This window comes from Canis aureus, chromosome 8, assembly GCF_053574225.1.
Source record: "Canis aureus isolate CA01 chromosome 8, VMU_Caureus_v.1.0, whole genome shotgun sequence".
NCBI lineage: Eukaryota > Metazoa > Chordata > Mammalia > Carnivora > Canidae > Canis > Canis aureus.
In genome coordinates, this window is record NC_135618.1 from 45,122,421 (window position 1) to 45,137,217 (window position 14,797).

Here is a 14,797-nt window from a genome sequence, read left to right on the forward strand (position 1 = left end):
GGACAGATCAGAGGATGTGGGGTCACCCTGGTCCCAGGGGAAGGGTGTGTGTTGACACAGGTCGACCATGTGCGGGGGCCTGGGAGGAGAGACACTTAACCATCACTTGGTTGACAAGCATATGGTTCCATCGAATGGTGGGGATATGAAGTTCAGCTAATCATTTGTGGGCAAAGACCTGGAGGGTCTGTGTCTGGCCATGACCTGAGGGTTGCCTGCGGGTCATATCAAAGTCAAATGGACTTTGAGGCAGTTCTTCGCAGTAAGCTGTTCCCTGGAATTCAGAAAGGAGGGGAGGTCTTTGACCACCACTTTTTTTTTTTTCTTTTTTGCAGAACCAGGAGTCACAGAAGCTTGGTGAAGTTCAGCATTATCAGAGTCAAAGCTGCAAGCACAGGAACTGCACAGGAAGATGATAACCAGGTAAGGGACAGTGTCAAAGCTTGCTGCTAAAATCTGGAAGCCGAGCCGTGGCTTCTTTGCGGCGTCATGCTTCCATCTACACTCCTATACTGGACAAAGAGGGAAATTAAGGTCGTTGCCCTTTGTACAAATACTAAGCCTGCCTGAAACGTTAATGGTGCCCACCATGGCAGCGCCAAGGACAATAAAGACCACAACTCCATGTCTCGTTTTCATATCAATCGGCAGAAATTATTTTTATTAGAAAAATGAGATTTTCCTGTATTTACATTTTTACACCATTGGACTGGGCACTTTTGTTGCCTTGGGAGTTATGTACATATCAGTTTGCACACACATTTCAAACCCCATTCCTTAAAACAGTTGATAACACGTTGAACGAAAAGAAAAGACATACTACAAGAAGACGACCATAGTATATACTTCCTCTATCATAGAAAGGTGTTAAGCAAACGTGTAATTTTGTAGCTATGCTTGGAAATATTGAATACAGTTATCAGCACTTCCTCATGCAGTGGATTAAAACATGACAGGTATAAACTGCCGTGATTGGTAAGTGAATGTCTATTCCCAAATGAGAACCACCGAGTAGAGCATACAGCTTGCATGGGGCTCCACCATACAAGAGATCAAGCCAGTTCTGACGTGGGTTTTGGACTGTGTTTGAGTGTCACTGTGAATGGGAACCCTCTGCATATGGAGTTTGATCCTGCCCATGTTGGGTTAAGGATGGACTCGGACATGGGTCTTCAAAGCTGCTTTAATCCATGACTTCCTGTGGGCAATGACCAGCTTGTGTATTATGTACGCAACAGGTCTCATAACGTGACTCAAGGATATGAAGGGTTACCCTCTTTTTTTTCTGTCTGAGAAGGCCACTGTTTGTGACTTATCTGTTTCTTATTCAAACCACCAGTGAGACTCACCTAATTCTTTCTGAATATTCAGCTTGAAATATATATACTATACATAGACACATACGCACAAACATTCTATTGTGATCAACTACAGTGAAGTCTACTGACTAAATAATTTGGCAAGTATATGCTTTTAAGTTGGCTTTAGCAGGGGAATGAACAAGATTAAGATTTGGAGCTCCAGAACAACCGGTAATGAAATCTTTGGAGAACTTCAGGCTTGGAAGGCATCTGAGCCACAGCTAGCCACATAATTAGTGGTATCGAGTAGTTTCCTGACTTTTCTATGAAAATGTTATCCTTGACCTTATCTCTGACTTGGGGGAAAAATAGGCAATTGGCATCCTTTCCTAGTGAAAAACATGGGGAACGTGAATGTTACAAGTGCCCCTTTCATCTTTGCAAATCCACTAGAATTTTCAAAGATGATCACCTGAATTTGACCCAAAATAGTCTGAATCTTCAATTTCTCAACTGGAGCATTTCCTTAGCGGCCATGGCTTCAGAGCTGTGTCTACAAACCTAATAAACTTAAGAGTTTTTTTTTTTTAAATAAAATGGGTTTTAAAAAGTCAATACTGCTCATTTATTTGAGTTAGCTAAACTGAGAATAGAAATAATTCAATAGGTCTTAGATGTAATGTAATGTTAAAACCTCAGTTGAATTCGAAAGGCTATGATTATTTTTCATGGAGAAAACTGACAATGTTTTTATATTTCTGGACCTTCACTATTTGCTCAGCTATCAATAGTCTTTGATTTGAGCCCTTTAAAAGCTTAAAACAGCAAAATGTCAGATCAATGAGAAGCATTTAAAATGGCAAAGACAAACTTATGTTTGCTGGAGAACAATTAACCTTATTAATTTAAAAGGCAGCTGTGGTATTGGCTACGTGTTACGTTAATATTCTTTTGAAGGCTCATCTTAAATCCTTCCCAAAGGTGTGGGAGAGAATTAACTGGAGGAGGTTATGACCCAGGGCTATGGCTAATGAGGAATGTTCTAGACTTGCAGAGATGCAAACTTATCGTTTCATGGACCTGGTACCTAAGAAGGATATATGAGTGATAATTTCAGTTTCGTTTTGTTTGTCTCTGCATACTGCTGACACCTTACTTGAGGAAGTTAATCTGAGAAACGAGTCCATTGGAAATAGTTTGGTTCTGGCTCCCTGGAGAGCTATGTGCTTTGAAATCCAGCCCCAGAGAAGAAAGCCTACTGGCCAGATGGTTCTTTTGAGTGGTCCAGTTTCTCCACAGCTCAACAGCCCTGGGAGGATGTTCTCGTTCACTTGCAGACCCAATGATGGGATCTCAAAATAGGTATCAAATAATGATAACTATTTTTTGGCTTATGAGACTTTTTACTGCCAGCTTGAAAGATGTCAACAGCTAAAGAATTTCTCGGGGACAATGACAACGGTGCTTGGTTAGATTAACTGACCCTCCAGAAGGACTGGATCGCAGAACCTCCCAGAAAAACATCCCTTCGAGTCCCAGTTCAGTTTCCTCACCTATGAAATGGACCTAATGTGGCCCCAGTTCACAGAAAACAGAAATGCCTGGCAGGAGGAGTGTGGCTTAGGACACATGAGCAGTGCAAGAAAGGCATGCACAGGCTCAGTGTCGCTGCCTCCCCAACGCATAACGCATGCCACCATTTTGGACTCGTAGAAAGCCTAATGGAAACATTCCAATTTAGTGCTCTTGAGTGAGGCAAACTGAATGAGCACTCAGTGGTTCAGCAGTTATCTTGGTGCCAGTGATGACCTAGCAGGGACGGTCACTTGCAAATACCATGACCTTTCTGAAAATGGGCCACACTGTTTAGGAGAGCTTTGATTGGGGGGGGGGGGTAGCAGAGGGAAGTGTGTGTGTCCACACACATGGGAGGGTCTACTACTTTGCAAATGTTTAATGGAATTAACCCTGATATCTACTGAGAAAAAGAAGAGAGATTTGGAAGGGGATAGTTAAAATTAGGCACATGCTAAGTAGACAAAATAACTCCCCAGGAACCAAACAAGTGAATGCAGAGTGCAAGCAGATGGGGAGAGACACAAACGGCATTCAAGTGTCAGAAGGGATGGGAACAGAGGTGAGATCCCCTGGAGTTCTCGATACACCCCAAACCAGACGACGAGGGGTGGGACACTAACAAACCTCCTCTCAACAGAGGCTGAAGCGCAAGAGAGAGCCCAGGGGACCTCAAAACAGCCTACCTCTCTTTCCAACTTTTATTCTGACCTCCCTGGGGGAGGTCAGGCACTTTGAGAATTCACCCAATGTTAGGGATTTATTAGCAAACTCCTGCTGCTGATGAGGCTGAGACCAACCTGAGCCTCAGTTTCCTTATCTATAAAATAGGAGCAACTGTACTTCTATCCTATGGTTATTTGGAGGATTTCAGTCTAGGATATGCCTGGAATCAGTCTACACTCAATGTGGATGCATCTTGATACTTCCAAACTCATGTGCTGACCCAAGGCATATACGTGGGATAAGCAGAGTATCTCACATTCTGGCAAGGCACGGGATAGGACGGACAGAGAAAAGAAGCTCCCTCTGCACCTTGCCATTTTCCTGAAACACATCTTGACTCCTTTCACCATCTCTATGCCCCATTTTGTCTCTAGGGAACCTGATACGCTCTCTTTTGTCAGCCAGACAGTAGGCACTTGGGACTCAAAGAGGATTTCCCCCCACTCCCTTCCCTGATACATTTATACCCTGAACAATCAAAGGTATTCTTCATAAGACAAAAATAAAAATCAAACAAAAAAGCTTTCAGGAAATAGGCTTTTTACATCGCGGTCTGTTTTCTAATCCCTTGGAGGATTTCTTTCAACCTCTTCTTGAAGCCCATGCCATAATGCAGGGCTGGAAGGAGGCAGGATCTGGCAAGGGCTGGAGAACCCAGTGGAACCACAAATGCAGAAGGGCAAGTCTGGTCACCTGTTTGGATGCTCCTGGGTTTCCCAGATACTGTCTTTGAATAATCAAGGTTCAAGAACCAAGGATATCTCTCCAGGAGCACCAATTATATTCTCCAGAGTTACGTACGGCTTTAGGGAAGGATGGGTTGTTGGATTGTTTGGTCATGGAACCAGATTTTCATTTCCTGGTAAGAACTTGATTTCTCATTTCTAGTTTTTACACACAGTCTGTGTTTGTGTTTCAAGGACCCTTAGTTGTCTTTAGTGTTAGGGAGCACAATTTCTAGACCGTAAGCTGCTTATGGGAAGAGACTATATTTTCTGTCCCCTTTGCATCTCCCAACCTCAAATTGGCCTTAAAAGGAGAGTAGATACTCAGTCAAGTGCTATCAGCTGATCAGTGTCCTTTGTTCATCCTTGGCTCGAGAGAACTAGAACTCTATTATCTCAATGATCACCACCAGCTTTCATCTTTGGTTTGAGGTTTTAAACTATATCCCTTGTTGGCTCTTCCCAGGGAATTAGGTCCCTGAGAAAAGTTTTCTCTTCTCCAGGATTCTGAGGCAGGGAGTACTGGGGAGCTTAAGAGAAAACCAAATCCAAAGGGGGATGTATGGGTCTGTATAAGGCAAGAGGCAAAGAAAGCAGGGGCAATTCTACGATGTTCTCTGGCTCTTATCCCAGAGGTACCTGGAGAGCACTTTTGAGAGAAACCTAGAACTGAGTCAGCCTGGCAAAGGGAACCAGGCGAGGAATTAATTGGATCATGCATGAAGGTCTTGGTTTCTAGACCTGGCTCTGATATTGTCAATCCAACGATCCCATAGCGATTCTGTCCCTTTAGGAGCCCAATCTCCTAGTTTTCTCATCTCCCTTCCCCCAGATCTTGGTGTAGTTCTGTAAGTTCTATTTTTCTAAGACCCTTCTGGACAGGCACCTTTAGCTGATGCCATATCGAGAGTACTTCCAGGCACAGAACAAGTGGGCATGGAGAAGAGGATAAGGAATTGAAACAGAGACTGTGCCCTTTGGTGGGTTTACAGAAATCACCCACGTGTCCATATCAGCATTGTCTTCAGAAGTTAATGTGAGCAGAACATGGGCCACACCCTTAACCCCAGATGTCTTTTTTTGAAAAGAGGCCAAGAACACCAGCACCCAAATCCCACTTGGGCCCTGCCATTCTCCCTCCCTAGAACTGAGATTATTATTTAAAAACAAAAAACAAAACAAAAAAAAAAAAGAAAAAAAAAACCAATAGCGCCCTCTCTTCCTAATTATCAGCCCATTGATAATCAGAATGGGTTTTCCACATGGTAATAAGCATCATCATGACTTAATTTTTAACATAAACTTTACATTATATACAATTTTATTTGGATAATACACTTTACGTGTCAGTGGTAGAAATCAGGCATGTATAGTATGTACATGTGTACACGAGCATTGGTATTCACAGGATTAAGTGCATTTTCTCTCCTCCGATGTGTATCAGGTGGCAAGCTGCCCTCATTGCTACGACTAGATGTGAACACAGTACGATGTGTAGGGGTTGAATGGAAAAGCACAACCACGCGTTGGTGTAGACCCCACCAACCCTCTCATTCAGCACTTCCGACCCTGTTGGCCAAAAGAAAACGGGGCATCCAGAAGGTCTAATTTTGTCTCAAATGAAAATACTGCTTTTGCATTGAAAACCACCTTCACGTGGAATCCTTAACTCCTGTTAAACACCAACCAATGAGTTTTGTTCCCACATACTCATTTTTTTCTCCCCCTAGAACTCCCAATTCTGTCCACTATAGCCGCGATTCGTACAAACACAGTTTCTGCTTCAGAAACAATTCATGTGCCCTCTGCAAGGATTCACAAGCCACATCTACGCACAAGGAAACAGTACGGGGATGTGCCTGAAGTTAACGAATATATTCAGCTCTTCTGAAAGATACTTAGGTTTCTCAAATTAGTATTTATTTAGGTCTTAAACTGTATGGGATTTCAGTGCAAGGTATTTATTTATATGACAACTGATTATTAGAGCTGCACTTTTTAGGTTTAAAGGAGATAAATTTTTAATCACTAAATTTTTAATGTTTAATTAACATCAACCTTTACCACCCCCCTTTTTCATTAGCAATTCTATTTGCAAAGAATTCAGGGCATTTGTCATTTCCTGAGAAGGACGTAGAATATTAAATACACATTGGCAGACATATCAAATAGAATAAACAATGCGGGACTATATGGCTGCTATGGATCTTTTGACTAATTAACTGCCTTGGCGAGAATCCCATTTAAGTGAAACTATTTCATTTGTAAACAAGGTATAATTTTCTTGTTTCTCCCTTGAAAATAACTGTGAGTCGATGTGACTGATTTTGCGGCACTGGGTGAATTTTAATGGTTCTCTCAGAGCAGCTGAATATGAAAACTTCTCAGGCTCTCTGCAATGGGGAAGAGAAACCAGGTATAGGCCACAAGACATCTGGTCATGGTGCTGGCTGCAGTTTCGAAGTAAGATTCGCAGAGGGCGGAGGAGGAGTGGGGAGGTTATAATCCTGCACCTCTCAGGAAAGCAAGCCACACTGGCAGAAAAAGAGACCCATTAGGGACTTGTCTTCTCAGAGCATTGAAGCCAGGAGTGGCCTGGGACCTGCAGGGGTAAGGACAATGAAGCTTATTTTCTGGGGGCTCCCCAAGGTTTCCAGGGTAGAATTCATCCCCTGGAAGACTCTTTTCTTACAACAGACTATTTTAAGTTGGGCCTGTGTGCACTGTTACCCGTCGACAGAAACGTGAGCGTCTGCATTTACGTGTACCTGTTGGGGCCCTCTCAATGGGAGAAAGCCACGTAGAATCATGGAAGTACCATTACGGATGCCAGCTCCGACTTGAGTCAGGTGAAACTCAGGCCTGGTTTTGGGTTCAGAAATTCTGACTCTTTGGCATCAACGGATCTCAGATCTCAGGCTGGGATGTCAGAGGAACCCTCTATAAGGGATCCGGAGTTGGGAGAGCTTTCTACTGATGTCTTGATATTCTTTTTCCAAAGAACAGAACTGACTTGAATCACTTTCAAATAGCTCTACATCAATATCTTTCATTTGAAAGACTGCCTGCCTGATTAATGGTCGATTTTTATATGCTTGGGATCATTACAATTGAGAGTCAATGAATTTGTGCAGGAAGAGAATTGTGTATTCATTATATATAGCATTCTAATCCTCAGTGTTTATTTAAAGAAAACAAAACACGTTGGGTTTGAAAGGAACCACATTACTGTCGGTTCTTCCCAAAGCCTAATTTTTGGTCTTTTTCTATGTGAAAAAAGCATGGGGTTAACAGAAATAATGCTGTTATTAGAAGGGCTTTTGATCTATGGAACAGTTCTGACTGTAATTTGCATTCTCCCTGGAGGTCCCTGTCTTTTGGCAGGTCCCCTGGGCTTTAAAGACATGAGAGGAAGAGAGAAAGCCTCTTTGGATTGATGACATAGCACTGTTCCATGTGCTGGGGAGATTTTTAAATTCATGTCATGTCATGACACGCCAGTCTTCTGGGGAAATGAGGTGATCCTGGCTGGGGGTGGGGACATAGGTCTGGAAAGCCATGGGAGGACAAAGGCAGGATGTTCTAAAAGACAAAATAATCAGGAGCGTGCCTAAGAGTAGATATGGGGGTGAGGCCCTTCAGTCTGGGCTTCTCTGTTGTTGGGTCTTGGGGCAGCAGAAGGGCCAACATCCAAGAAAGAAAATGCAGGGGTTGGATCCATTTGTCATCAATGTCTAGCCAGCCTCTTCTACCTGTCAACCTCAAAGGTGACGAGAAGACTTTCTCACCCGTGGCCGCCTCTGCCTCCCCACCAATGATCCTGAAACTTCCTGCAGCCACTTCTCGCCATTACTGGGTGCGCTCGCCCAAAGATGGGGCCATTCGATGAATCTGAGCTCTGAGAGAATTACTCCCAACACCTGCCCCCTCAGAAGAGAACACTCCCTACAAAATAGGACATGCTATAAGTAAGAGAAACAGGGTAACGTTTCAACCTGTCACTCTGTCCGCCCACTCCAGGAACCTAGAGCAAAATGCAGAAGGAAGCCAGGAGATGACCAGGCTAGTTAGCCTCGGCTGCGTGTCGCCCAACGGACTCAGCTACACTACGAGACCTGATGGCTAGTTATCCTGGATGTCTCAGGGACCTTCAGGAATTTAAAATACACTGAATTAGAACTATATGGAAATGCTGGGCTAATACCATTTGTGGGTTTTACAATACTTAATTTTTAAACTACAATAGTCTGGTCTGTAGTGACACAACCACTACCTTTTTGTTTTTGGCACTTGGTGTGTGCCAGGCCCGTGCTAAGAGATTTCCGTGCTAAAGACTCCCCTCCTTCCTGAATGAGTATCATTCCAGATCACATAGGCACAGATCTGAGTAAAGTAAGAATGGGACAATAGGGGTGACTCGGAAATGACAAATGCTCTGAGGAATTTTTTTTTTTTTAACATATCCCTGTCGGTGTCAGTGAAGCAGGTTGGCTCCAATGGAACGAACGTTTCAGAAGAGCGAAATCACTTTCGCCACTAAAGTTGATCCACAATTTGGAGGATGCTCAGAGTGGATGCATGAGTGTCTCTCATGTTTTGAAGGCTTTTGATCTGAGGAGGTTGGGGTGGAAACGAGTGTCCAACCAAATCTCACAATGCTCAGGAAGAGAGACCTAGAAGCATGCTAGCCTTCAGCGGACAGATGGCATTGTTACTTCCTACAGATCATAGTACACATATGGCTGCTGGCACATGCCACCACGTTAACCCGGGGAACGGCAACACACACTTAATTAGATGCCACCATGGCTGTTTGGGGACCAAACGGGCCATGGTCACTCGGGGAGGGGAGGGGTAACAGATACTATACAACCCTGAGTCGTCACCAGAAGGGGGGAAACACAAACTTACATATACGAGAGTCTTCAGGATAAACTACAACAGCCGCTGTGTCAGAGACAGGAGATCCAGAGATCAGAGAACGGAGACACGTTCTGTGTTTGTGCAGCTCTGAAGGAGACCATCGGGGCCAAGGGTGAGAGAGTGGTCTGTGGAACGCACGAGTCGACATCCAGAGAGATCCTCGTAGCTCTCCACCTGAGGGCCCTTCTGGCCTTTTATTCCAGATGTGTCTTGGAAATGGACTATAATGAAGGTAGTAGCATAGTTACTGTGCACACGGATTGGCTATTCTTTGGGGGAGCCTGGAGTTCTGGGGTTGGGCCTGGGCAGTGATGGGAGGCATAACAGTAAAGCTGAAACGGTTACAGAGCCAAACTTCCTAATCTCTTGCACATCCATCTCGCTACAACGCAGACGCATTCGTAACTGTTCTGTGTCAGGTGTACATGCATACCATATTGCTTATTCGGAATGAGAGAGACCGTTAGGCATTTCTGATGAGGAAATCACATGGTGGACTGGTCTGAATGGAATTTGCAATATAGGAAATCATAACATCACCATGGGCATCCAACGCATTCTTATTGCCAACATACCCAGCGGGCGTGTCCAGGAGACTTGCCCTTGTGTTTGTGTTTTTGGTTAAGGACTCACCTATCTGGTATCTGCCATGCTCAGCACACACCTCACAAGATTCCTTGAGTGGAAGACTACGGCATGGAGCCATGTGCAAAAGAACCAAAAAAAAAAAAAAAAAAAAAAAAAGTACCTTCCTAAATCCTCTTCCTCTTTGCAGGGCACCATCGGACATCCGACATTTACCCTCCGGAACAGTGGCCGTTACGTATGTTTCCCTATAGATAAAACATTAATGGAAGGTTTTAAACATCAGATTCAATACTAGGCATTTTCTTGTACACACGTCTATTGCTGCAGGAATTCAAAACCCTGGGGGTAGAGTACATACTGTTCTTATTCGCAGCATAAGGCATAACATGCTCTGAAATATACACATCGTTGTGGCCTCTACTGTCTCTGGAGCAGTACGATGCTGTCGACCTCAAGGACGACCGAAGGTAGCTGTCGTTCACGGCCGGGGATGGCAGCGAGTGTTTGTAAGGGTCTGAGGGACATCTCCCGATGACTAAGCGTCGGTCGTCCCCGTAGCAACGGAGGAAGGGGTTATCGGAGGTGTGGTCTGGCAAAAGGGACTTGCTCCGCTTCCTGTCCTCCAGACCCTGGGGGAAGAGGGAGCTCTTGTTCCCCGAGAGTTTGCTTGAGGGGACGCTAAAGAGACTCCCGTACAGATTGCCCTCCAGGAGCCGTTCCCGGTCCTTGAGGCTTATGCTCCTGGAGGGCCGGCTAAGGTCCATCTCCCTGGGCTTGTCAACGATGTTATCGTAGGAATGCTGACGGCTGATCCTGAGCTTGTTCTTCTGGAACTGGAGGGTGCTGTTCTGCGCCCAGTCCTGCTGGTAGACCTCCTCCTGGGCGGCCGGGCTCCCGGTCTCCTGAAGCATCTGGTCTTCATCGATGTCGTAGAGGTTCCCCATCCGCAGGCAGGCGTCGCACTTGAAGGGGGACCTCACGGTGAAGTGGCCCGAGTAGGTGGGCAGGTTGGAGAGGCAGCTCCGGCAGTGCGTGGAGTTCTGCCGGTAGCGGTCACTGCCCTCGCTGTGAGGGGAGCTCTTGTCCTTCAGGGTGAAGTGCTTGGAGTAGAATTTGTGTTTGTCGTTGTTGGGGAGCACGTCTTCATTGTGCGTGGGGTTCCTGTTCGTGGGCAGCGCCGGGTCCCCCTTGCGGAAGTTTTCGTTGGGGTCCTGGTACGGGTCTGGGAAGTCCACATTCTCGGGGAGGGCCATGTTCTCCACAAACTGGGGAGGGTCTAAGTGGAAACTGGGCTCCTTCTCACCATCGATGGTGTAGATCTTGTCCCTGGGGGAGCTCGCTTTGGTTTTCAGATAGGAGCGCTCAACCTCGCTGCAGTCCTTGGGGTATTTGGAGGCCGCCGACCTTTTGAAGTTGTCCTTGGTCTTGTGGTTCTTACTGTTGTCGGGCTCCCTGTGGCATGTGGCCCGATTTGAAGTTTCCGAAATGTCTGAGTGGGCCACCTCCTCCGGAAGGTACCGAGGACTCTTCAGGGAGTGGGTCCTGTTCTCTGCTGCAACCTCATCCCTCTGGGAGACTGGGTTCTGGCTCAGTGAATCCTGGCGGAGCGACTCCATGGATTTCTTCCAAAGCTGCCGGGGCCTGGAGTTCGCCTTGGACTCTGTGCTCACGGCCACCTCCACTGTGTTCGGGTTGGACTCGTTGAGAGTAAGAGGGTGCTGTCCCTGGAACACGTAGTTATTGAGATTGTCCTTGTGCCTGTTGGCCACAAACGTTTGCAGCTCATTCATGTTGTCCCCAAACATGTTGTCCTTCCCCTGAAAGGATCTGTTGTCTGAATATATCAAATTCCCTTTCTCGGAAACCATGTCCATGATGAGGGAACCTCTTTGGATGAAATCAGCAGCCCTTTTGGGGGAATCCATTCTGGAGGAGTTCACGTTGGACACGTCGGAGATGTTTTTGGCTGACCGAAGGAGTTTCAACATGTTGCTCTGTGATCCGGTCAGGTTGAAGTCTGGAGACTTCTTCTTCTCCTCGATGTGCACTCCATGAATGCAGCTGTAAATACCCTGTGGGAAGGAAAATGAGACATAATCAGCAGTAGCAGGAGCACGAAACCACCACACACTTGGTCTTTACCTGAGAAGGTGAGAGGTGTTCTTCTTGGAGGAGCCTTGGAAGGATCTTAAAGTCCAATCTGAATCCCGGGAATGTTCCTGAAATCTATGACACCACAGTTGCCAGGCTTCTTTCATCTCTCTGGCTCAAGATTATTACTTTTGTGGATGGTCATATATGTTGGGTTTGAGAAAGGGAATCAACTAATGCTTATGTATCTATAAAGGTCACAGTGCCCCCGAGTTGGCACGTAAGGAGATTGAGTTGATCCCTGGTTCACTAGCTCATCTTTTGCCAGAGTTTCCCAGGGTCATCTCTAGAGTCTGGATACCAGACTCAGCTATTAAACTGGGCTTAAAAGGACCACCAGTTATTAATTCTTCAGGGGAAATGGCACCTACCCACATACTGAAGCTATTGGTAAAGGCATGAGACCCAAGCAGGTCAACCAGAAATCCCTTTCTGCGTGCTTCAATGCTGGGCATAAAAATCCATGGAAGATCAATCAGCCATTTTGGGGAAGGAAAGCTGTAGAAGCTGGGCTAGAAGGAGCAGATGCAGGGGACTAGTCTTGCCACCATGTGGGATGTTAGCCTGAGAGTGAAACCATCATAGAAAGGAGCGGAGCACAGGGGATAGTTTGGACAACACTTGGGCCTTTTCACATATGCCACTTAATCTATTCTGTGTGTGTGTGTGTGTGTGTGTGTGTGTGTGTGTTCCACATGGTCAGAGTTGGGTGTTAGCCACTAGGAACAGTGAAGACTCCTGAGGACATAGGAATGAAGCACTAAAATTCATCCAGGGACGGAGTGACTTCAGGACTTCTGGGTGGCTCAGACATGATGGGTCTCTTGTTTTCCACTGCGCCTTGTTCCTTTCTTAAAAATAGCTGTTTACTCTGACTTCAAAGTAACTCGTGCTTCGTGGCACAACATAGGCAGGGCGGCTTCAGGGACATTGTGATTTATGTTCCCCTTCCCCACTGCTACCCCCAGATGGTGGCAGCCGGACATAATGGGGACAGTCTGAACAGGACTCCTGGGTCTGGGCTGGTCTCCCTAAGACTGACAGGGAGCCAGCCCAAGAAGGGGTCTGGAAAGCAAACGTGGTGGCTGCTGCTGACCGGGGCATAAACCAGGAGATGCGTCATTTCAAGGAAATATAAGATGAAGCCAAAAGAGTCCTAGTCCAACCTTTGGGGCCTCAGTTTCTCCATATCCACAGGATGGGTGTGATTACATCAAACTCACAGGTGTCGTAAGGATTAGAGAGGATGGAGGAAAGCTATCTGGCCCTGCCCTTATTCACACATGACATAATTCATTGTGGGGTTGTGGTCTTGCCTTTGTGGGAAGGTAGGTTCTCAGCTTGGGAATTGCCTGTGGAGATTTGTTCAAGTAAATGATTATGTGTGTACAATGAAGACACTTGTCTGTGTGTGCTCTCTGCTCTGTGTAAGGAATATACACGTAAGGTGGCATATGTGTGAATGCCCATAAGACAAGCTTTAGACGTGTGTTAGCCCTTGATGAGAAAGGAAGAGTGTTTATTTAGCAACCCAGAAGCCCCAGAAATGGGAGCTGAGCCCATTTCAAGTTCCCCTAACAAACGAGAGAGGCAGGAAAGTATATTAAATATGAAATCCTTCTATTCATGCATGTTGGGCTGTGCTAATTTTAAAAGACAGATATTATCTGTGGAGAAGGGTGGGTCAGTGCAGAAGTAGGGCTCCCTGCAGCCTTTGAGGACAGAGGAGTGATGGTGGCTGGGAGTCCCCAAAAGGGGCATAGAAATCCTTGCAGTGCTCCTATGAGACACAGGGTCTTCTCTCCCCCAGGGAGGGGAGACTAAAGTTCAGATTCCAGGATGCCTGCTCCTGTGTGCCCCAGTCCCCTCCAATCCCATCCCTCAAGATGCTTGGAAGGGAAGTGAGGATTTAGTTCATTTCTCATAACGACGATCCTCTCAGCCTGGCTTCCTTAGTGGTATCTCAGACAAAGGAAATGGTCTTCCAGATACAAGCAGGATTTACAAGGAAAAGCAACAGTGTGCATTTGCTCATGATAATCCCAGAGTCATTTGGATATGGAAAGCCTTTAGTAATTGGTGGAGAGAATTAGCTTAACGTTGGCATAATACCTAGCTATACGCATGCACGTTGTTATATTTAAGCAATCTGTGTGTTTAGACGCCATCAAGTTAATTAGGAAATATGTATTTGCACAGAATGCAAGTTAAGAGTGCCACTGAACAGAAAAAAATAAATCATCCTCACTAAGCTAATGTGTGCCTTCTGAATCTCCAAAGTTCTTAAAATCACCTAATGCTAAGAATATACAAATCCCCTTAGACATAATTGTTTTGTTTTCCCAATAACCATTAGCATATAAAACTAGGTGTTTTTAACCAAATGTGTTTCACCATGTTTCATATCCTCTTTAAATTTGTTCAGAGTAAAATCATTCCAAGGTGAGCAAATGGGAGAAATAGCTAGATAAATAGACAGGCAGATGGATGGATGGATGAATGGATGGGATGGATGAAATAGGTAGATGGATGGATGGAAAGATGATCGGCTGCACGACAGATAATGCCATGTTTTGTTAGAAGATGAGTGACTATGTACATACGATGCAACTAAGTGACAAGATTGTGTTGAATATGTAAACATGTCAGGTGTGTGCACATATGTGTTGCATAGTATAGATTTCTATCAAATCTCTTGTGTTGCTTGCATTGGATGTTCATTGCTTGTGTAAGAGCATGTGCTCTGGCTGGTACCACACCACCTAGATTTGAGTCCCAGCTCCACCAAGACTGTGCTTTGAGCAATCA

The 14,797-nt window shown here is 45.4% G+C and overlaps 1 protein-coding gene across 4 annotated transcripts in view; it reads right to left on the bottom strand.

The window, feature by feature from the left end:
- Positions 1 to 629: 629 nt before the first annotated feature.
- Positions 630 to 14,797, bottom strand: part of GRIN2A (glutamate ionotropic receptor NMDA type subunit 2A) — a 549,066-nt gene continuing 534,898 nt past the window's right edge. For 2 of the 4 annotated variants that reach the window (XM_077906606.1, XM_077906605.1), the window contains exon 14: positions 630 to 11,910. In XM_077906606.1, coding sequence (XP_077762732.1) covers positions 10,111 to 11,910 — 1,800 coding nt within the window. In that variant the 3' untranslated portion in view covers positions 630 to 10,110. The remainder of the gene's footprint in view (positions 11,911 to 14,797) is intronic. The other 2 variants (XR_013384909.1, XM_077906607.1) reach the window with 2 other exon arrangements.